Source organism: Aspergillus novofumigatus, assembly GCF_002847465.1.
Source record: "Aspergillus novofumigatus IBT 16806 chromosome Unknown P174scaffold_3, whole genome shotgun sequence".
In the NCBI taxonomy this organism is placed as follows: Eukaryota; Fungi; Ascomycota; class Eurotiomycetes; order Eurotiales; family Aspergillaceae; genus Aspergillus; species Aspergillus novofumigatus.
Window position 1 is genome coordinate 1,335,815 of NW_020194276.1, and position 22,643 is coordinate 1,358,457.

The following is a 22,643-nucleotide window of genomic DNA, read 5'->3' on the forward strand; positions in this document are numbered from 1 at the left end:
GGCACCAGGACCTCCTCTAGCCAGTATCGTTGCAAATGATGAACATATACATCTATAGTTGACACTCACCCAGTGCAATAGCATACACTAGTCTAGATACAAAATGGAATGAATTTATGAAACGTATAGATGAGATCAACGGACAGAATGGGTATTGTGACTATCAATGTCGTGTAACGCCCGCCTTATCAACCCAACATGAGAAACCACTTAACAATTGCAGATATATCTTTCCGAGCAAAGTCAAGAAAAAAGTGCATGGACTGAGATTGAGACACAGTTCGACAGCCGACAATCACTGTCCTGGCGATGTCGGATTGCTGGTCGGCCCTGTGAGGAATTCCGGTGGCACTTTCGGCACCCGGGGTGAGTTCGCCGTTTGAACGGCTGCACGATGTTGGGCCCTGATCAAGTCACGCTGCCGCTCTTTCTCCCGGTTTGCGGCCGCGCCGCCTGTAAGTCTTCTCATTCCGCTGCGAATCATCGACTCAAGGGATGAAGACCCGTCCGTTACACTTCGGCCCTGATTATTATGGAGGGTGGTCGGCGGTTTGTTGTTAGTCAGTCGCTCATCGAACTCGTAGAGCCCGTCTTCAAACTCATCATCGGACAAAAATGCCGATTCGCTGAACCCAAGAGGTGGAGTGGAAAACTGTACACTGGAGGAGCTTGGCGGATAAAGGTTGTTAGCTGGCGACGTGACGGAGCGAGCGTGTGTTGTCGGCCGTAACGTGTGGCCTGATACCTGGGGCATCAGCGTATTCGGTGAGTAGACGCCCACACTATCAAAGCGCTGATTCGGCGGTCGGGATTCAGCGAGGCCATTGTGAAACGACGAGGTTGATGCAGTTCGCGCGAGTGATTTGCGCAAAATGGGTGCGGTCTGTTGGTCATAAAGATGCGCGCTTGTGTCCGCATAAGCACCAGTAAAGCCTCGCAACGTTGCGTCTGGCATTACATCGAGTCCAGAGTTAATAGGCTCTGTCTCCTCGAAGAAGTCATCGAGACTGTCTAGTTTCTGCACAATGTCTCCCATGTTGCCGTCCATCTGCGTGTCCATTGATTTCATGGTGTCGGCACGCATAGGGAAGAATGACTCTTTGTATTCATCCGCGTGGAATTCGACTTCCGGTGTAACAGTCTCTTGCACTTCCATAGGGTCCACCTCAGCACAAGTGTAGAATACAGCGTGAACATTATGCCGAGTGACACTTGATTGAGTGGCAGGCATGGGTATGGACCACCCAGTAGGTTCGGGAATGCCATAAAGACTCTGAATCTTCTCATATTCTTTGCGGATGGCCCGCGAGGACGAGGATGAGGCCATACTCATCCGAATGTGATGGCGCTCCATAGGATTTCCGGAAACAGTCATGATGTGATCCATGACTTCTAAGGCTTGAGGGCAAAGATCGGTCTGTAGAAGTCGTAGGAGCGGAGAAATCAGGTCAGGTCCATGCGAGGTCACCTCGGGCCGCCGCATGTCAATCTCAGGTATCAACACGCAGAGAATCTTCATGATCTTAACGCGAAACCATTTAGCGGTATTTGTCAGGAGGCCCATCAGAAAAATCAGGCTCTGGACGTCCTGACGGGGGAAGTAGTAAGACCGCATCTCTGCAATGATGTGATTCAGAAAATCATTCTCTGTCTTATATTGTCCGTTGGCGAGCCCGAGAAGAGACGCTGCGAGACGCGGGCATCCTTCTCCCTCGGCAACGCGCGCCAACAACGTAGCACGTGCAAGAGTCTTTGGATCATCAACATCTGGGTCGAATTGGTGGAGGAAATGAGCCATATTTGCTAGGATTGTAAAGAGTAGTCTGTCGCTATCCCCAATAAGCGCGTTGTTTGGAAGACCACTTAGTCGATGCAGGACGTCCAAGGTGCGATTGAGGGATTCTGAGGATTTCAATCCTTTGTAGACCAGGTTTTGGAGCCCCTCAAAGCCGCCTTCCCACTTGGGTGGCTGACCTTGAATGAGCTCGGTGACCACTGCGGGGTCACTCATATCGACACTGTCCAGGAACTTTTCCAGCATTCCAATGCTCTCAATGAATTCCGTCTCGTGAATAGTATTGAGACAAGCGCAAGTAGTCCAGAATAACTGGGGATAACGCAGAAGGTCGGCGGGGCAAGAGAGCTAATGATGATTTTCAGAGTTGTTAGAATTTCCATGGAAAAGGTTTGGTAATCCGCCTCTTCATCCGCGATGGTATTTGAGAGCCGGGCCAACATGTCTGCAAGCATCCTCGGGTTCAGGGACGTTGATATGCAGCGGAATACTTGGAACGACCGACATGCCAGGTGTCGCACAGGGCATGAAGTAGCCCAGTTGAGTGCTTCCTTGGCCCAGAGATCACTGACACCTTCGTATGCGAAGCTGAAAAAATTGACGACCTGACGAGTAACAGTGGACATTGAGGGAGGTACTCTGCTGCCATCGTCCCCGTCCTCTTTGTCATTATTGTCTTCGTACTCCCAAACGACCTTCGGGTCACTCTTCCGTATAGATTCAACGAAGTCCTCGATGCCCTGTCGTGTAGCTGCGGGCGCATCATCGTCGATCTTGGCAGCAATTAACTCGTGGATGAGATGGACCAACATCTCTCTAGCTTGCTCTTGTACCGTGAGCATGTAGTGGTCCCATAAAATGAGCACGACGTGAAGCAGTTTGACAACGGCTTCTAATGGAAGAGTCACTGGCGCAACCATTAGATCTACGAGGAAAATAAGTGCCACCTGACCTAGCGAAAGGCCTGCTTGCTTATTGCCGACGGGAAGCACGGTGCCTAAATCCGCCACATAGGGTAAACTTTTGACATCCGGCGGAGCTGGGGTAATATCCTTCCTCTCTTGAACCATGTTCTTAGGTACGACCTGCATCAAGAAGAATTCAATGACCTTCGAGCCCGCAGGCGTCCCTGACAAGAAGACGACGACTTGCTTGGCATACTCGACGAAGTTTTGCTCTTTGCGTTCTAAGCAGAGACTGATGATGAAATCCAGAACCAGCTGTACGTTCCCACCATGGGGTCCTGTTGCCAGTGCCTGCCAGAGAGCTTGCACCTCGTTCGGTAATATGTTGCCACATCGGATAGTGATCTCGAACAAATTGGCCAGAAGCATGTAGGACCTAGCTGTAGGACCACCGTTAGGATCAATTTGCAGCTCCATGGTTTGAACCCATGGTAAAATTGCGGCCACCATATTTCGCTGGCTATCAGGGCCCACATTCCGGAAATGCAGTGAGAACTCTGAGAACAAGGTGAAAGCCAAATCAGAGTGCTGTTTCGCTAGCCGCCGGGATGTTTCGAATTGAGCGAGTTTGTATACGGCTGTGGTCTTATCAGAGATGCTGATGTCGAAGTCCTGAAGTCTGGAACTCTTTTGCTGACGTTCTTCTAATATGCGAAGAAGTTTGGCAGATTTCATTCGGATCTCGCGCTTCTGATTTCCCAGCGTGACGAGTACAGCGCCCAGGATTCTCCAGAAGCCAAGTGGATAGTCGGTATGTTCTATCAGCACTTGAGTTACTACCTCAAAGTAACTTTCCAGCGCTTTCGGCCTTTCCGCGACGTAACACATCTCGATTGCTCTCTCCAGTAGATAAGAATGCTCTTTGTTGTGGATTATCAAGTTCTTGAGCGCTCGTCTACCGATTGCGTGCCACTTATCGCTGATGGTGTTGAAAATGATATCAATCCAAGAGAGCATTCTCCCCACATCGAATTGAAGCACTGAGCCACTTTCCGTAGTGATACTGATTGGTCCAGCCTGTTAGAGATTAGCCACTGAATGAAGGATCACACTCGTTTTTCAACTACTCACACATAAGGAGGCCATTGCACTAAGAGCCGCTGCGCGAAGATTCTTCTTCTCGATCTCCATTGCAGCTGCTGTGTTGCGAAATTCCCCAGATTCAGATTGATGGGCCATGGCAAATTTTCGCATATTCTCTTCCCTTTGAGCAATCTGTGCTTGATTAGGCGAGTACCCGCACCAGTCTTCCATTAGCGAGAAAGCCGATTTTCGTGACTCGAAAGGGATCCAGTGAGACGGGTCTTTGGTCCGATTAATTCCCTCGAATAACTCTTCCATCAAGCCACAGTAATGGAACCGTAGGCGTTGGAATTCCCAGTCATTCTGCACTTCAGCGTCACTTAGGAAGATGCGCAGATCCTTTGTATAAGTGACGAGATTATTGACGATCCAGTCGTCATTGTAAACCTCGGGTTCTCGAAGGAAATGTGAAGTCAACTTGTATACGTGCGTGACCTCTGTCCTCAGGCGATCCGTTTTCCGATTTCGTCTGGGGCTGCTCGGGGACCGATGGTGAACACCAATGCGAATTTTCGCTTCCTCATTGCACGTCGTTACGGCGTATTGAAGAGACTCAAGAAAAGTGCGATAAAGATTCTTATTGATAGAGCCCAGTGCTATCACGATTGCATTTCGGATAGAGGATCGCTCAGCTGACAACAACGGTATCACAAAAGCAAAGAGGCTTCTGGCGGAGCTGATCTTATCTTGCGACTGCTGAGATCCCTTGGAGGATTTGCGCGCATGTTGGGCATTTGCGAGCTGACTTTGGGACTGTGCACCCACGCTGTTGAGTGTGGTACAAGCCATGACTAGATAGAGCTTCCATTGCTCTATAAGGATTTCCGCAGTCATGTTGCTTCTGCCCAGTGCACGAGCTTGAGCAGGGTCAATGGGCGCATATGGAGGCGGATGCGGGCTGTCAGCAAGAGCAGTTATAGTTTTATGCATCTGGACGAGCCTCGCACAGACTATCTCTCGTCCCAAAGTCACAGCAAACGGGCAGGTTTCGAAGCTGATCCTAATGATGTTCGGGAATACCTTTGACCATAGAGTCGAGTCGTAAGACACCTCGCTGCTGCACAATTCAATCAGGGTGTTATGTGACGCGCTCTTTCTTTTTCCCTTCTGAATTCGGCTTCTTTCCGCCACACTTAGCTGTTCATCGTTGACGTTCAGGATTTGATGCGCGTCGGCTTCAAGGATCCTTATAATTCTTGTGTTCTCTTTGCCAAGAGCGCGGTCGAACTCCGTGATCAGCCGAAGTACGGTGATTGCAAATGCACGGACACGTCTCGACTGAGAGCAAAGAAAGAAAAGGCCATGAGACTCGATCTCCTCAACGTGTGCGAGGACAGTAGAGAGATCCAACTGCAAGGCTCGACTTCCAGTGCCCGACTTGTCCACGGGGTCTGTAGCTGCACCTTTGGTCTTTTGTTTGATTTCTTCTATCCAGATCTGCAGTAATTGCACGTACAACCTCAACGTGGACTCGATGTGGCCTGGCCCGAGCATGCCTTCGTCTGACATGGTGGAATATCTTGCGTCAAAGTTGAAGATAAATCTCGCGAAACCAATAGTGACTTGTTGAGCGTGCGACTGTCGCGCGATTGCCTTCAAGGATTCGGCAGAAGAAGAAGCTATGTTCGACTGAACGTGTGCAGTCCCCGTACAAAGTAAATTAATCAGCGAGTTGAACGGGATACGATCTGATAAGCAGCGAGGGAGTGCCTGGACCGCCACATGAAGCAAATCGTAGAAACCCTGCCTTTGATCCCCAATACTTGGATGATCATCACGTCTTCCGAAGCTAAACGCCTCTGAGATTGGTGTCTTAGGAGTTGTCCCGCCGAACTTCTCATCTAGTGTTGCTTGGCCACCGAACGTGTTGTCGCATAAAAGTGTGATCTTGCCAAGGATATCACAAAAACGAGTATAATATTCCTTGACATTATCGCTTAGTCTGGATGTATTGACAGGCAATGATAGTGCTGTATCTTTATTCTCCATAGAACCGGGCAAACGCGGATCTGTGAGAAGCTGGGGTCGATGTAAATGAGTCGGAGCAGAGATATCAGTGAATGGGTTGGGAATTGAGCCAGTAGGAAATGGAGGGCAGAGTTGATCACAGTTCTCAAGGTCCGTCACTATCGCCAGGAAAGATCTGATACCGATGACCATTTTTTCCGGCTCCATCTGTTCGATTTTGAGCTCTCTTCCGGAAAGGAAAAGGTCCGAGTTTATCAAGGGAAAAATGATGTTGCGGAAGCAGACATCGGGGTGTTTGAAGCCGATCATGCGAACCAGCTGTATGAGGGGCTCGGCAACTGCGGGATCCGTGCTCAAGTACGACCTTTTGCCAGCTGGCAAGGCTATTCGGGCAACCTCCTCAACTTTTCGGAGGGTCACGGTTGGGGAGTCTGTGTAGCGAAAGAAATATGTCCACAATAGGCGGCACATAGCTTGGAGGGCGGGGCCCCGTGTTGGACGGTCTTTCAGTCTTGCAGGAAGACCTTGAACAACCGAGAGCCATTGAGACGAGAACACCTCCTTTGAAGAGACACATAATAGCAGTACGTGAAGAGGGAAGGCAGCGGCCCAGTGACGGGGCTTAGTTAGCATTTGGGATAGGCGAGATTGAACCAAATCCAGGAATTCTTTCCACTTGGGTAAGCTGAGATCGCAGCTCGAACTCGCCGCTACTGGCAAGAGGAGTTTCTCGAAAATGTAACAGTAAGCCTGTTTGACGCGCTGCCCGTGAGCATTGGCAAACAAGCGTGCCAATGATCGCATGAAGTCGCATGATTTACTCCAGTTATCCGAGTAGGTCCTGATACGGAGGTGTCTCATTCCCAATATCAGAAGTTCTGCTCGAGAGTCACCCTCCTTTGACGGTCCACGGAGCATTTCTTCCTTCTGATACCGTTCGAGTTCTGCTAAGAAGCGACCAGTGACACTCGTGAAGTTCGTCTCGCTCATGATACCAAGCAACTGGGAATAGATCCGCCAATTAGCCATGCGAAGCGGTGACGCTGATATCTGATCCGGGTCAACCGTCTTGAGTTGACCAAAGACGATGTCCTCCAAACGCTCAGCCATGTCAATCGTTATGGAGGCTATATTGCTCTGGTTGAATATCTCAATCAGAACTCTGCAAACAAGATACACGGACACTGTCGCACGGCGCTCAGCTAAAACGACATCTTCTTGCCGTGTTAGAATGGTGCTGGACGCCGTAGAATCTGTTTGCGAAGCCGAATCAACAGCGTTTTGGGACGGCTCTGTGTTACGACGCACCATGGGCCCATTATCAGAGGTAGACGGCTTCTGCTAAAGCACGAGTCAGCTTCTGGCTTAACCTTTCAATGCTATATAGACCATGGGCTTCATGATCTCGTGGCATACTTGACTAGCCTGCTTAGCCATTATGGCAGCGTCTCCTTTGGCTTTTCGCCATAGCATTATGGTGTCGATCAACGGCTTTGGTTTCTGTCGCGAGATGTGGCCCAAAGCTGAGATCAATTGATCGAAGTTGGGATCCACACCAGGGCCGCAAACCTCTTCTACCGGAGCATCCGAATGTCCTAGCTTCATAATGGCTTGATTGACCTTGTTGTCTGCCTGACCGACGAACTGAAGAAGCAGTCAGTACGGTTTTCTAACGTTGTTTACAAAAATGTCGTGCTCACGGAATTAAAAAGATGGTGCAAGGCATATTCGCCGACAGTCTTGGATTCCGAGTGTTGCTGTCTCGAATGTGAGCGGCTATGAGAACGCTCCTTCCAGGATTTTCCAGCCGAGTTCATCCTTCTATGCACCGAGCTCGCCGGGTTTGCGTTGCCGACTTCGCCAGTATCCTGATCCTCGATGGTACTCAAGGTCCCTTGCAAGATATGGCTCGTCCCATTGCCTCCAGGGCTATGATGATTCGGGGGCATCTCGTTCTGATCCAGCCGCCCTGCGCCAGCTATCTCCTGTTCGTTTCCAGCGCCGCGGCCGAGGGACGCGATCAACTCGGGACTCAGAGGACTGGTAGAGTTGGAGGAAGCCGCAAAACTCGGATTTCGAGAATGCTGGACGCCATGGACAATCGAAGTCTGTCGATGGTGGCCGTATGAGTTCGAGGGCCTTCTTTCGAGGCTGACATCATATCCTATACCAGGGCGTGCAGAAGTCGGATCGGGACTTTTCGAATGAGACTGGCCACGGCGATTATTCTGAGGCTGTAGTGTCGAGGGGGTAGAGCGGATGTGTCGGCTGCTCTTCCCCTCACAGCGGAGGCTTCTCGACTATGAATGGCGGATGCAGGAGTACTCCTTGTAACCAGGCGTTCTGGTGGGGAGGAAATATTATGGTGCGACGCGAGACTCGAATCGTCAGGGATGAGGGGCATTGTCGTTGGCTGGATGAGCCCAGCTTTACTCGTTGGATGCGATGCCGCTACATACGGGATCAGACGTCAGTAACTCGCAGTCCGCATTCTAATAATACCATGTCGGAGGATATATGACAATAAATCACATCCATTTGTTTGATCAGAAGTGCAAGCGAGAGCAAAAAAGGAAGCGTTTCATGTGGTGAGACTGATCAAGAAAAGTCCGAAAATGCGGTCACTTACTACTATTGTGCTGCATCATGTTATTTGATCGACAGTCACGCCGTGCTGGAGCTCATATTCACAAGAGCAAAAGAATTCACAGGAACTGGTGAGCAGCACATTGTTGCTCAGCGGCCCTGGAATTAGAAGAGTTGATGGTGCTGGAGGTGGTCTGAAGGCGTGAATTTGTTGCGATGAGCTGTTTGGGCAGTTGTTTGTTCGTGACGGCGACCGACAAGGCTTGAGCACGGGGTTTCGATGGGTCCTCGTCAACATCATGACCGATCGGCTCAATGGCTGTCATCTGAAACGCATGCTACTCATTTTGTGGACGTGAGATTCGTATGGCTCTCTAGTAAGTATTTCATCGGTCTCACTTGCCGAAGAGAATTGTGAGAAGCCTGCTTTGGGACGTTCTTTTAGATGCTGAATTGATTGTCGAACCTATATATTCCTCGCTGTTTCGGAATACCTTATATTGCTGCATCCTACTACGTAGAAGGAATCGAACCCTTAATCTTAAGATACCTCTCTATGGTAATCAAATCAGCCAAACAAACCTGACTCTTTGTCGCCTAGGCAAAAGCCAATGATCCCGTGTTAACTGCAGATCAGCTTCTCATATTGGGTTCTCGACAGCTGTTAGTCTACTTGGAATGGGATTGCCATCTGAGTTCGTTCATATAAATATACTACCTTACTACCGATGTAGAAATGAGCAAAGGGCAGACTCAATATGCCACATCGTTGGGTAACGGATAGAATGACGCATGTTGAGAGAGAAAAATCTAGGATATCGTTGATATCTACGGATAGGTTCTAGTTCAAGTCAATACTCTTGTGCTTTTTAGTAGGTTCTAGGTTGTTGCATGAGACTGTTCTAGTTTTCCGCATAATACAACTTCGTTTCTATGTCTACAGAGTACATATAGGACCTAGTCAGGCGGCGAAATAATAACGTGAAGTGGACTACTCTGTATATTCAGGGAAGTAGACATCTGCTAAAAACCGAATGGTTTAAAGAGTGACTGACTGATCTGGAATTCATCAACAAGAAAAGCTTGACGCTGGACCTTGTCAAAAGTAGCGGCCGCTCGGTGCGGAATCCTCCCGTTCTACCTTCCGCTGCGCAGATGAAATACCCAGAGGACCAACTTCCACAAGTTGCTGAACGGCGGAAATGATCAACATCCTGTCTGTTTAAGGCTTGAAGAAGGCTAGGTATCCGGGGTCCAGTTGACAATACTTAGTGTTACGGAGAATCTATCACAGAGCTCTCAATCTGATAGGTCGGTATCCGCTTACAAGGCGAGATCTCGTTTGCAGAATAACGCTTCATTTCTGTTCAATTATGTACTGTGGGTGGATGCGAGGGCGAGTCGTTCAGAATCGAGTATTCATTATCTGTTCCGATGAGTTGATAACTTTGTGCTTTATTTTAACCATAGTATCCAGTTAGTCTGCCTACTGTATGGAGTATGCACGATATATCCATGATGTGTAAAGCATAGGCAGTGCCCTACCGATAATGAGCTCGTAGTCTTCTCTTCATGGTCGTGTCTCTACTCGATAAACCGCGCTTGAATCGTGGGACAGACGTTGTGATTTACCATTTCAAAGGCGGAACTCGGCTTGCAACGCTTTTCGGCAGGATTAATCGGGAGATTTCCCCATATGAGGCCAAACAGATCCATGTGGGCAACCCGCCAACTCCAGCGGATACGCCACCTCCAGTCTTTTGTGTGAATGTATTTGTAGATATCTGAGGGGCCGAAGTTCCTTTCCGATCCAGACCTTATCGGTAGCCGAAGGTTATCGTACTGGAAGGATGTACTATATAATAGTCTTCCTTGGTCTGTTCCCCGCCTCCATGCAAGGAGAATCCTGACGGAAGACGAAGGAATTCATGTTCTAAGTATTCTTTCTCGTCCTCGCTGAGCCTGTATCCTTTAACTTTTTCCCTTCTGTGCTGCCCATCACGTGTGAGCATATCTTCACTGCACTATTTTACCTTAGGACCGCCCGCCACTATCACCAGAGCCATCCCCGGAGGTCCGGTGAGTATCATCCGAGAGGCCACGCTTACTCGAATTGTTAAGGGGCGGGAAGAAACGATACCATCCACGCTTGTTCCGCTCCGAGTTAAGTGGTCCGATTAGCTGAGGACAAGGGCGCTACTCTTACTCATAATCTCACCATCCTTCTCTGTCAATCTCGTTTTCTCCACGTTGATGAGGATCGCCACAGACGCATGATTCTTCATTCCTCATTCTTAATTTCTTCTTTGGTTACTTTTCTTTAGCTGGGAAGGTCTCGGAGATCGAGGGGGTGCTGGCCTTTCATCACTTTTCCCTTCTCTTCTTTTCTCCTCTGTCCCTCCTCTAGGGACAGATCTGCTTACTTGAACAACGATAATTCAACATGGCGCAACTCGACACGCTCGATATTGTTGTCCTGGTAGTGCTCTTGGTGGGTAGCATTGCCTACTTCACCAAGGGCTCCTACTGGGCCGTTCCTAAAGACCCCTATGCCTCTGCGAATTCCGCTATGAATGGCGCCGCCAAAGCAGGTAAAACTCGGGACATCATCCAAAAGATGGAGGAAACCGGGAAGAACTGTGTGATTTTCTACGGTTCTCAGACTGGAACTGCCGAGGATTACGCATCCCGACTGGCAAAGGAAGGTTCCCAGCGATTCGGCTTGAAGACCATGGTCGCTGATCTCGAAGATTACGACTATGAAAATCTTGATAAGTTCCCCGAGGATAAGATCGCTTTCTTTGTTCTAGCTACCTACGGTGAGGGCGAGCCCACCGACAACGCCGTCGAGTTTTACCAGTTCATCACCGGTGAGGACGTCGCTTTCGAGAGCGGTGCCTCCACTGAGGAAAAGCCACTCTCCTCCCTCAAGTATGTCACCTTCGGCCTTGGTAACAACACCTACGAGCACTATAATGCTATGGTTCGCCATGTTGATGCTGCTCTTACAAAGCTTGGCGCGCAACGCATCGGAGCCGCTGGTGAGGGTGATGACGGCGCTGGTACAATGGAGGAGGACTTCTTGGCCTGGAAGGAGCCCATGTGGGCCGCGCTGTCGGAATCTATGAACCTGCAAGAGCGCGAGGCTGTCTATGAACCTGTTTTCTCTGTGATTGAAGATGAATCTCTGAGCCCCGAGGACGATAGCGTCTACCTTGGCGAGCCGACTCAGGGTCATCTCAGCGACAGCCCCAAGGGTCCCTACTCTGCGCACAATCCTTACATCGCTCCCATCGTCGAGTCCCGTGAATTGTTTACCGTCAAGGATCGTAATTGCCTTCACATGGAAATCGGCATTGCTGGCAGTAACCTCACTTACCAGACCGGTGACCACATCGCTATCTGGCCTACCAACGCGGGTGTTGAAGTCGATCGTTTCCTCGAGGTCTTTGGCATTGAAAAGAAGCGCCATACCGTTATTAACGTCAAAGGTCTCGATGTCACTGCCAAGGTTCCCATTCCGACCCCAACCACATACGACGCGGCCGTTCGCTTCTACATGGAAATCTGTGCCCCTGTCTCGCGTCAGTTCGTGTCCTCTTTGGCGCCATTCGCCCCCGACGAAGAAAGCAAAGCCGAAATCGTGCGCCTTGGTAATGATAAGGATTACTTCCACGAGAAGATCAGCAACCAATGCGTCAACATCGCTCAGGCTCTTCAGAATATCACCTCGAAGCCGTTCTCTGCCGTCCCGTTTTCGCTGCTTATCGAAGGCCTCAACAGGCTTCAGCCTCGTTACTACTCCATCTCGTCTTCCTCCCTTGTTCAAAAGGATAAGATTAGTATCACAGCTGTCGTCGAATCTGTCCGCTTGCCTGGTGCGTCCCATATCGTCAAGGGCGTGACCACGAATTACCTACTCGCCCTCAAGCAGAAGCAGAACGGTGATCCCTCGCCCGATCCCCATGGTTTGACATATGCTATTACTGGTCCTCGCAATAAGTACGATGGAATTCACGTCCCGGTCCATGTTCGCCACTCCAATTTCAAGTTGCCTTCTGATCCCTCCAAACCCATCATCATGGTCGGACCCGGTACTGGCGTTGCTCCTTTCCGTGGCTTCATCCAGGAACGAGCTGCTCTAGCTGAAAGTGGAAAGGAGGTCGGACCTACGATTCTGTTCTTTGGTTGCCGTAACAGCAATGAGGACTTCTTGTACAAGGATGAGTGGAAGGTATGTTTGCAGTCTTCTTGTGAGCACATTTGGAGCCGTTTGTCTAACTCTTAATAGGTCTATCAAAAGAAACTTGGAGACAAGCTCAAGATCATCACTGCCTTCTCTCGCGAGACCGCGAAGAAAGTGTACGTCCAGCACCGACTGCAAGAGCATGCCGACCTTGTTAGCGATCTCCTGAAGCAGAAGGCCATCTTTTACGTCTGTGGAGATGCAGCCAACATGGCTCGGGAAGTCAATCTTGTCCTTGGTCAAATCATTGCCAAGTCTCGGGGCTTGCCCGCTGAGAAGGGCGAGGAAATGGTGAAGCACATGCGGAGCAGTGGCAGCTACCAGGAGGATGTCTGGTCGTGATTTGGCTTGTTCGACAGTTTCATCTACCTTTACTAATGCTTCTTGTCGTGACATTTCCCTCTTCTCCTTGTCTCTTTTTTTCTGACGCCTAGATGATATCTGCATATATACACCGCCTGGTTTGATTCTTATTCGTCGTTTTTAGGCGTGTTTTGATGGATGCATGTTGCTCTGTTTTGTGCTTGAATAGGGTCGGCTCTATGATAGATGGTCACGACCATCGGCTTCAGCAGCTATCATTGATTGGGAAGGATAGAGGATGGAGACATCAAAAGAGGTGACAAGGGGACGAATGAATGAATTCCAGGATATTCTCGAGTCAATATTGACACAATGAAATTGCACAAAAAAGGCATTACTCCGTCAGCTCGCGTGTTTGCAATCGCCTGCAAATAGAGATTTGAATGTAGAGCTTAGATCACAGTGGACGTTCTTTCTTTTTGAGGTTGTTCAAGTGAACATCCACGCTTATGTACCTTAGTCCGTGTCGGCCATAGAGTCGGAGATAAAAAATCAGGAATTAATGGAACCCGCAAGCAATCGTCATTCCCTAAGTCGACGTTCGGGCCCGATATGATCCTGGTAGCTAAGGTAGTAGCTCAAAGTGAGCTTTTCCATCTTTCTGCATCCCCATTCGAGCCAGCATTCGAGCATCAGTATCATTAACCTGAAAAGGAGCGATGCAGATTATTGCTATATTTTCTGCGCTTGATCTAAGGCTGATCTAAATCTCGTCGCTGGCCGCGTTCCTCTCCTACCATCCCCGCAGTTATCGGCAAATTACCACGAACGGCCCAATCCCGGAACTTCTATTGATAGTCGTGAAGACTACGCAGTCGGTACGATGGCGTACGTCGTTCCAATTCATCGGGCGAGCAGCATTCGTCATGCTCTCAAGCTGAATTTCTTGAATTCGGAGGAGGACTGTCTGGTCGTCGCGTGGGTGACCCTCTAGTATCGGTGACTGATCTCGGGCTATCATATGGATATTGGCTGACATTCTTTTATTTGCTGATTACAGGAAGTCTAATCGGCTCGAATTCTACTCTCCCACACCAGATGGATTGGATCTTGTGGCCTCGTGCGCCATCTATGCGAGGGTGACGATGTTGGCTCGCCTTCCCGCCCCGGCTAATTCCCCTACGGACCATCTATTCGTCGGCACCGATCGATACACCTACTTCACACTATCTTGGGACAGCTCAGAAAAGCGAGTCCGCACGGAACGGGACTATGTCGACATGTCGGATCCGTCATCGCGGGAGTCGCAAACGGGAAACCGATGCTTGATCGACCCAAGCGGACGGTTCATGTCCTTAGAGATATATGAAGGTGTTATTGCAGTCATACCGATTATTCAACTGCCCAGCAAGAAAAGAGGGAGGGCTGTCGCGTTGCCCTCAGGCCCTGATGCTCCACGGGTGGGGGAGTTGGGAGAGCCGACAACAGCAAGAATTGAGGAGCTGTTTGTCCGCTCGTCGGCGTTCTTGCATGTGCAAGAAGGGCTTCCACGCCTGGCTCTACTGTACGAAGATAATCAGAAGAAAGTCAGACTGAGGGTGCGGGAATTACAATATCATGCGGCGACCGGAAGCAACAGCACTGCCGACGCTACATTCGGGGAACCGGCGGACTTTACACAAGACCTGGAACTCGGGTCTTCCCACCTGATCCCAGTGCCTGCTCCATTAGGTAACTTCCCATAAACTCTGTGTTGCTCGCGGATGGGGTCGTTCTCCATGCTAACATAGACAGGCGGGCTTCTCATTCTCGGGGAAATGTCGATCAAGTACGTCGACGCAGATAATAACGAAATCATATCCCGTCCCTTGGATGAGGCGACCATTTTTGTGGCCTGGGAACAGGTGGATAGCCAGCGGTGGCTACTGGCTGACGATTATGGGAGGCTCTTCTTTTTAATGTTGGTCTTGGACTCTGACAGCCAAGTCGAGAGCTGGAAACTAGACCATCTGGGCAATACATCCCGTGCATCCGTCTTAGTATACCTAGGCGGTGGTGTCCTGTTCCTGGGTTCGCATCAGGGAGACTCTCAAGTACTGCGCATCAGCAATGGACCGTTGGAAGTGGTACAAACCCTGTCAAACATAGCGCCGATATTGGACTTTACGATAATGGATCTCGGCAATCGCTCGAGTGAAAGTCAGACCCACGAATTCTCGTCAGGCCAAGCAAGGATTGTCACTGGCTCCGGCGCCTTTGACGACGGAACGCTCAGGAGCGTCCGCAGCGGAGTTGGAATGGAGGAGCTGGGTGTCCTAGGTGACATGGAGCATATCACGGACCTGTGGGGCTTACGGGTAAGAAGCCCCGGCGATTTCTTGGACACGCTTTTGGTCACATTCGTCGACGAGACCAGAGTATTCCGTTTCAGTACCGACGGCGAGGTCGAAGAGATGGACCAGTTTCTTGGGCTGAGCCTTTCAGAAAGCACACTTCTTGCGGCCAATCTACCCGGTGGGCGAATATTGCAGGTCACTGAGCAGAGGGTGCTCATCGCAGAGGTAGAGGGTGGAATGGTAACTTACGAATGGACTCCACCGAATCAGTTCATTATAACTGCCGCCTCTGCCAACGATGACTCAATCGTTCTTGTTGCAGGCGGCGAGCTTGTGACAGTCTTGGATGTTACCAACGAAGTCCAGATCGTGGCACAGAAGGACTTTGGGGCAGATAGTCAGATTTCTGGTGTCACAGTACCCTCATCGCCGACCGGGGTCTGTATTGCCGGATTTCCTCAGCTGGCAAAAGTCTCGGTACTAAAGCTTCAGGATCTGTCTGAGCTTCATACGACGTCAGTTGGCCTGGCGGGTGAAGCTTTTCCTCGTTCGGTTCTCGTGGCGAACGTGCTCACGGACAGCCCGCCTACTCTCTTCGTTTCCATGGCGGATGGGAGTGTGATCACTTACTCGTTTAACACGAATGACTTCTCATTGACTGGCATGACCAAGCTAATATTGGGCTCTGAGCAACCTACTTTCAAGAAATTACCAAGAGGCAATGGCTTGTTCAACGTCTTCGCTACATGCGAGAACCCTAGCATGATATATGGATCAGAAGGGCGGATTATATACTCTGCAGTAAACTCCGAAGGTGCCTCCCGGATATGCCATTTCAACTCGGAGGCCTACCCAGAGTCGATAGCAGTTGCAACATCTCATGACTTGAAAATCGCTCTCGTGGACAAGGAAAGAACAACACAAATCCAAACACTCCCGATCGGGGCAACGGTCCGAAGAGTGGCGTACTCGCCTTCTGAGAAAGCTTTCGGTATTGGTACCATCGAACGGAAGCTCGTCGACGGAGCAGAGATCGTCAAAAGCAGATTCGTGCTTGCTGACGAGATATTGTTCCGGCGCCTTGACGCTTTCGAGCTGCGGCCAGAGGAGTTAGTGGAAAGCGTCATCCGTGCGGAGTTCCCCGCGGGCAAAGGTGCAAATGACAGAGATGAGGTCAAGGATCGATTTATCGTTGGGACAGCGTACTTGGACGATGAAGGGGACGAGTCAATCCGTGGTCGCATCCTAATCTTTGAGGTTGACAATGGCCGAAAACTGACTCAGGTTGCTGAGCTACCCGTCAAAGGAGCATGCCGAGCATTGGCCATGCTAGGGGACAAAATAGTGGCTGCACTCGTCAAGACAGTAAGCATACATTCTATCGTGGTTCACCTCTTTCTAGACTGCCCTGCTAACGTTCCACCAAGGTCGTTGTGTATAGAGTCATTAACAACAATTTCGGCGCCATGAGACTCGAGAAGCTGGCCAGTTATAGGACCTCGACTGCACCAGTGGACGTAACGGTGACGAGCAATTTAATCGCCGTCTCCGATCTAATGAAGAGCATGTGCCTTGTGGAGTATAAGGAGGGCGAGAACGGCACGCCAGATACAATGACAGAAGTTGCGCGCCACTTCCAGACTGTATGGGCCACCGGTGTTGCCAACATCGCTCCGGACACTTTCCTCGAGAGTGACGCTGAAGGTAATTTGATTGTCCTTCATCGTAACACCACTGGTGTTGAGGAGGATGATAAGCGTCGCTTGGAAGTGACAGGTGAGATTTCGCTGGGCGAGATGGTCAACCGCATCAGACCGGTCAACATCCAACAATTGGCTAGTGCGGCTGTTACTCCACGAGCATTCTTAGGCACTGTGAGTTTCTCCCTTGTCTTTCTCACGAATTCTGCGAGACGACTGACCGAACCAATCTCAACCACAGGTGGAAGGTTCTATTTACCTATTTGCTATCATCAACCCTGATCACCAAGACTTCTTGATGCGTCTGCAAGTGGCAATTGCAGGAAAAGTCGAATTGGTGGGAAATATGCCATTCAATGAGTTCCGGGGCTTCCGCAGTATGGTGCGTGAGGCTAAAGAACCGTATCGCTTTGTGGATGGAGAGCTCATTGAGCGATTCCTCACTTGTGAGCCGAGCGTGCAGGAAGAAATCGTCAGTACAGTGGGCAAAATGAGTGTAGACGAGGTAAAAGGGATGATAGAAGCACTCAGAAGACTGCATTAGATATCTCTTGTGCTTGGTGCATTTCTACGGGTCCATCTTAGAACGAGTTCCACTTGATGATACGATTGAACAATTGCACGGCTTGATGATAGAATAGTGACATCGAGTTTTTGAGAATATAGTTCGAGTACATAATCTATGGGCACCTATAAAGACAGGAGCCGTGCCTGGCCGCGTCGTCGCTGGTACGTGAGAAGAGCCTCAACAGAACATGAAGGTTTATCAATTATACAGCGGGTGAAGGAAAGCGGTTATTAAGACGGATAGGAGTAATTAGGCCAAGAGCAACGTGACCAGCTCTGAAGTCGACGAACGGCACCGAAAAATGAGGTTTACCTCTCACTCCTCTTTTCTCTCCTCCTGCTTCTTCTCATCCTCCGATTCACTCCAATCGAGCAATTCCATGAGCTGCTCATCTGACAACTTCTCCGTCTGCTGCTCCGCTTCCCGTTGCAGCTCCTTCATATACTTCTTCTGGCGCTTCCGTGCGTGCTTCCCCCACTCCGGCACACCACTGGCGGTAGCAAAGTCCTCGCCGCTCTCGATCTCATCGTCCGTATTGTCAACCTCGCCTAGCACTTTGCCGCCACCGGTGGCGCCACCACGCAGCGCATTAGCGGACATCTTGGCCTTGTTCTTTCTCTTGGCTTCCCGCTCTGCCTTTTCCTTCTCCAATTGCTTCTTGCGGTCTTTTTCGGCCATTTTGCGGAACCAGGCTTCGATGTAAGGACGGATGAGGATGTAAACGACGACGGAGACGATGATTTTCGTCCAGCGCTTGGCGCTCATTTCGACGAATGATTTGTAGAGATTCTTGAAGAATCGTCTGAAGATTGTTTCGACGAAGGTGTAGAGTTGGCCGAAGAAGTCGTTTAGAGCGTCGGATACGACGGAGGAGGATTCGGAGGTCGCCATGGTGGATGGTGATGTGACCAACGGACTTGTCGCTCCCTTATGCGTTTTGGAATCAGGTCTCGCAGATAATAAACTCGAGGAGAACTGGAGTAGAACGGGGGAAGGGGAGGAAAAAAAAAAGTATCCCAATGCCAATCCCGAAGAAGCGGGTCGGAGGGGAAGGTGGTACGGAGTAGCAGAGATGAGGACCGCTTTCGCTGCGAGATTTATTGTCCTCAGAAGCAAGACACAAAATCCAAGGCCTGCCTAAGTTTGTCACAGAGGACGCACGATAGAAAGGTCTTGCATTGAGCAAACACCTTGGATAAGGAGTACCTGCAGTCTCGATGCTCTTCGCCGAGCAGAATTCCGTAAAAGGTAATATTCTTTTGCGGGTTAGCGGGATCTACGCCGCAGGCACGTGACAGCAGCCAAGCACGCGAATGGGCGTCTAAAGCTCCAGGACGCGTTTATACGGCTTTCGCGAGATTAGAGAACCAGTTAAGCGAAAAGTGTCGTTCTTATTTGTACAAACGTCCATATAGCGACTGTATGTTCTGGACACGAAAATATGGATCCGAACGAGGAAGTCAGCCTTGAAGAGGTATGCAATATCTAGATCGCGCTCTTCGGGGTATGCTTCTGTTGCTAATTCTAGTGATAAACCCGTTCTAGCGTTTGAAATCCGCTCTTTGGCTTTCCATTGGCAAGATTGTTGACGAGGAAACCATCAAGCTCGGCGTCAACGCTACTCCTCAGTTCATTGGAGCTCTGACAGAGATGGTCTGGGCTCAAATTGGTATGTGTATCATGTCAACCTGCTTGTCTGCACCCCAACTCGCTACAGGCGGAAGACACCGTGTTTGATATAGGTGAACCATGGAGGATTTGAGCTGATGGTGTCTAATTTACAGAAACTGTTAGCCAAGATCTGGAGTTCTTTGCCAAGTGAGTTATCCTTGTCTGGTCTTATTGAATGAGTGTTACTGTGTTGCAAATTTGCTTCTTGCACGGATGCTTGGTCCTAGGATTTTTCCCGAAAGCCGGCTGACAAGGTGCCTCCGCTGCAGGCACGCCGGCCGCTCTACGATCAATGTCTCTGATGTGATGTTGCTTGCGCGCCGCAACGAAGGGCTAGAATCGATCCTCCGAGCTTTCGTTGATCAGCAGCGCGAAGAGGAATCTTGATCCGATGCGCGTGATGGTGCCTTCTGATGCACAAGTCTCGCACATAGGCCGGTCGACTGGCTCGACTCCTATTAATGGATCGAATAAGCTGCCAGTCACAGCTCACCAGAACCAATCGCAAAAGGCAAGGTACTTTTGAACTGTTTTCGAGTGATCTCATGCCTCAATTACTCATGGTCACGCTAGCGGATGTATCTGCGCCTGTCATAGTGGGAACCCGCCAAGATATCTCCCCGAGTTTCATTATGACGCCACTTCCCCACATTATGCCCGCATAAGATAACATCGCTTGCAAGGCCACTGGAATCCGATTTGATAGACGCCACAGCTGCCATTGCAGCGTCGCCTTCGTTGCGGGGAACTTGAGCTCGATCACTTCCTTGATGCCAGAAACTTTGCCTGCGTACCCTGTATCGTCGACTGATCATGGTTACACATTGATGATATGAAGCGTCAGGTGAACCCATGGCTCCGAAATCTCCTTTGTGACTATCAGCTCGTGGGGAAAGCAGACACAGCCGATTCGCTAATACACTTCTTCCGATGTTTACCATGAGCCGTTCTGACGGAATCTGCCAACCAAATGCGGCATCCAATGTACATACTTGACTCGTATGAGCTTCTTGAGGTTTACCAGATTCAAGCTCAGGATATCTGATATAATCTAACGTCATTGCAACGTTCTTTGAGCATTGTCCTTGCTCTTCAATAACAGTCTTGACTATATATGTACTCGTAGAAGTCCTCATTGTCCAGCCGCTTATTTGGAAGAATCGGTTAAAACTTCAATGGCGACACTGCTATACAACTTTGTCAGCAAAATCTCCGATCGGTTCCTGAAGGCCGACTGACGTATGGGAACAGGTTACCTCTCAAAATGCTGAACACTACAATTGACTCTGTGAATACGGTACGGACCAGGCTCAAGACAAAGCCTACAATGAAGTCTGTTCGCTTCCACGGACCTGGCGATATCCGAGTCGAGGAAATTGACGAGCCAACCTGTGGCAAGGGCCAGGTCAAGGTAGGCCGGATTCTAACTCAGCAAACGGATTTCACTGAAATTATTGGAACATATAGTTGCGGCCAGCATTCGTGGGGATATGTGGCAGTGGTAAGTCTGGCCCGCACTGATCAAGCTTCGCAGATGTTAACCCGCATAGATCTTCATGAGTATAGTGCCGGCCCCGTTCTCATCCCAAGGGAGCCGCACAGGATTACGGGGACTTCTTATCCTGTGACATTGGGTCATGAGTTTGCCGGCATCATTGAAGAAGTCGGCGAAGGAGTAACGCATCTATCACCTGGACAGCGAGCAGTGGTTCGTCCAACGATATTCGACCGACAATGCTGCTCCTGTAAACTCGGGTATGAGTACTGCTGTGAGAATATTGGGTTTATCGGATTATCTGGTAAGACGCGCGCCCAATCCGGGTACATCGGGCCCCTGGAACTGAACACATGTAGGATATGGCGGTGGAATGGCGAAGCACACCGTGGCGCCCGCTGAGCACTTCTATCCGCTTCCTGATAATGTGTCTCTCGAGGCGGCAGCACTGATCGAGCCACTGGCCGTGGCATGGCATGCCGTCAACCTATCCCCGTTCAAGGGAGGGGATAACGTCATGGTTGTCGGAGGTGGTCCGATTGGGATTGGCATTGTCCAAATCCTGAAGCTTCAGGGAGCCAAGAAGATCATGGTAGCCGAACTACTCGAGAACCGCAAGAAGTTCGCCCTCGAGTACGGAGCCACAGACATTATCGACCCTCGCACATGCGATGTACCGGAGAAAGTGCGGGAACTGACGAATGGCGTGGGTGCGGATGTCATCTTCGACACTGCGGGAGTGGAAGTTGCCTTGAACGGAGCTATTTCCGCATGCCGTGTCCATGGCACTATCGTGAACATCGCCGTCTGGGAGAAGCGGCCTTCTATACGTGTGAACCAGTTGATGTACCATGAAGTTAACTACACCGGCGCAGCGCTGTACGATGAGAGCGCTTTTCGAAATGTGATCCAAGCACTGAACTACGGTAAGTTCACAACCACCTGAGGTCGAGTCATTCTTGGCTGATACTGAAGTTTCAGGTCAATTGAAACCTGAGGGGATGATCACAGCAAAGGTAACAATGGACGAGGTTGTCGAAAGGGGCTTCAAGACGCTGCTCGAAGATCGTGGTGAGCATTGCAAGATCCTGGTCGATGTACAGGCATCATAACAGATCCCTCTCCTTGGCACTCACAATTACCGATATCTTTCCCACAATTTCCCCCCTTCATTCTCTGTACATAATTGAATCATGACGATGTGATGATGTTTGACAGTTGATTTTGGTGGGAGCCTGACGATGGCTGTGCACTGTGGCTGAGACCTTTGCGATGTGGCTCAACCTCATTACCTAATCCAATGCATCGCGTTTTTTGCTGAGCGATTTCCTCTTCCGGATGCACTAAAAATATTCGGTAGCTTTCTTTCACATGTATTCAGGTCAGAGCAGGACAAAAGTTTGGGTGAGCCTGGGATGATGAAATGGTGTCATGGAACGTTGGAGGGCACAGTATTCGGAAACGAACATGAGACCAGGGCACCTTGACTGTTGTGGGCCATGGAAGGCTTAGTCCTCCACAGCAAAGACCAATGACGGAAACAGGGTCCAAGTAGTGACATCAGCCGACGGCCCTACTAATAAGGTCGTGATGGAGAGCTTTTTCCTTTGCCGCTCCATCTTCCAATCACTATCAAGCGTTCGTCGTCATCTGTGGATCAGCATCATGATCTTCTGGATACTCAACGGATGGCCGCCTGTGAGAAGCTCTCATCGCTGGATCTGGAGTCCATCGTCCCCTTGGCACCCAACAAATGCCTCCACCGATCTTCATGCTGCGACACCTTGTCCCAGGGACTTATTACAAGTGCAATCTTGCTGCCTCCGAGGGCTGCATCTTTTCAATCTCTGCGCTCTTTTATTCTCCCTGAAGGATCCCATTGCCTGCGGCGCATTTCTGTGAGTTTCGCAGTTACACGAATCGCCTT

At 50.0% G+C, this 22,643-nt stretch overlaps 6 protein-coding genes across 6 annotated transcripts; 4 read left to right on the forward strand and 2 right to left on the reverse strand.

Annotated features, from left to right (window-relative positions):
• Positions 1–5: 5 nt before the first annotated feature.
• Positions 6–8,451, reverse strand: P174DRAFT_439867 (putative cell morphogenesis protein (PAG1)). Its single transcript, XM_024826918.1, has 6 exons — positions 8,096–8,451; positions 7,512–8,045; positions 7,228–7,455; positions 3,832–7,152; positions 2,086–3,777; positions 6–2,065 (listed from the first exon to the last, which is right to left on the reverse strand). Exons 1-6 carry the CDS (start codon positions 8,213–8,215, stop codon positions 296–298), a joined length of 7,665 nt encoding a protein of 2,554 aa, XP_024683840.1. The 5' UTR covers positions 8,216–8,451; the 3' UTR covers positions 6–295.
• Positions 8,452–10,840: 2,389 nt separating this feature from the next.
• On the forward strand, positions 10,841–12,985 carry cprA (NADPH--hemoprotein reductase cprA; the record flags this gene model as incomplete). Its single annotated transcript, XM_024829711.1, has 2 exons — positions 10,841–12,631; positions 12,689–12,985. The coding sequence occupies 2 exons, from the start codon at positions 10,841–10,843 to the stop codon at positions 12,983–12,985; spliced, it is 2,088 nt and encodes a 695-aa protein (XP_024683841.1).
• Positions 12,986–13,624: 639 nt separating this feature from the next.
• Positions 13,625–17,608, forward strand: P174DRAFT_511043 (DDB1/RSE1 family protein). Its single transcript, XM_024831747.1, has 5 exons — positions 13,625–13,924; positions 14,007–14,677; positions 14,741–16,647; positions 16,710–17,156; positions 17,224–17,608. Exons 1-5 carry the CDS (start codon positions 13,830–13,832, stop codon positions 17,524–17,526), a joined length of 3,423 nt encoding a protein of 1,140 aa, XP_024683842.1. The 5' UTR covers positions 13,625–13,829; the 3' UTR covers positions 17,527–17,608.
• Positions 17,582–18,675, reverse strand: P174DRAFT_511044 (uncharacterized protein). The gene has a single exon (XM_024831748.1). The coding sequence runs from the start codon at positions 18,439–18,441 to the stop codon at positions 17,866–17,868; it is 576 nt and encodes a 191-aa protein (XP_024683843.1). The 5' UTR covers positions 18,442–18,675; the 3' UTR covers positions 17,582–17,865.
• Positions 18,676–18,991: 316 nt separating this feature from the next.
• On the forward strand, positions 18,992–19,608 carry P174DRAFT_419201 (CENP-S family protein; the record flags this gene model as incomplete). Its single annotated transcript, XM_024824767.1, has 4 exons — positions 18,992–19,024; positions 19,096–19,219; positions 19,335–19,368; positions 19,491–19,608. The coding sequence occupies 4 exons, from the start codon at positions 18,992–18,994 to the stop codon at positions 19,606–19,608; spliced, it is 309 nt and encodes a 102-aa protein (XP_024683844.1).
• A 716-nt stretch (positions 19,609–20,324) lies between these two features.
• P174DRAFT_386555 (uncharacterized protein) lies at positions 20,325–21,828 on the forward strand (the record flags this gene model as incomplete). Its single annotated transcript, XM_024823311.1, has 5 exons — positions 20,325–20,632; positions 20,689–20,722; positions 20,772–21,020; positions 21,076–21,642; positions 21,698–21,828. Exons 1-5 carry the CDS (start codon positions 20,486–20,488, stop codon positions 21,826–21,828), a joined length of 1,128 nt encoding a protein of 375 aa, XP_024683845.1. The 5' UTR covers positions 20,325–20,485.
• Between the last annotated feature and the right edge of the window lie 815 nt (positions 21,829–22,643).

Excerpts from the sequence above, each read along its gene's own strand:
- P174DRAFT_439867 (XM_024826918.1), bottom strand. The coding sequence starts at position 8,215 with ATGCCCCTCATCCCTGACGATTCGAGTCTCGCGTCGCACCATAATATT. Across the intron at positions 7,456-7,511 it reads TGCACCATCTTTTTAATTCC|TTCGTCGGTCAGGCAGACAA; the intron begins GTGAGCACGACA and ends CTGCTTCTTCAG. Across the intron at positions 7,153-7,227 it reads TGGCTAAGCAGGCTAGTCAA|CAGAAGCCGTCTACCTCTGA; the intron begins GTATGCCACGAG and ends CTCGTGCTTTAG.
- P174DRAFT_511044 (XM_024831748.1), bottom strand. The coding sequence starts at position 18,441 with ATGGCGACCTCCGAATCCTCCTCCGTCGTATCCGACGCTCTAAACGAC.
- P174DRAFT_511043 (XM_024831747.1), top strand. The coding sequence starts at position 13,830 with ATGGCGTACGTCGTTCCAATTCATCGGGCGAGCAGCATTCGTCATGCT. Across the intron at positions 13,925-14,006 it reads GAGGACTGTCTGGTCGTCGC|GAAGTCTAATCGGCTCGAAT; the intron begins GTGGGTGACCCT and ends TGCTGATTACAG. Across the intron at positions 17,157-17,223 it reads CACGAGCATTCTTAGGCACT|GTGGAAGGTTCTATTTACCT; the intron begins GTGAGTTTCTCC and ends TCTCAACCACAG.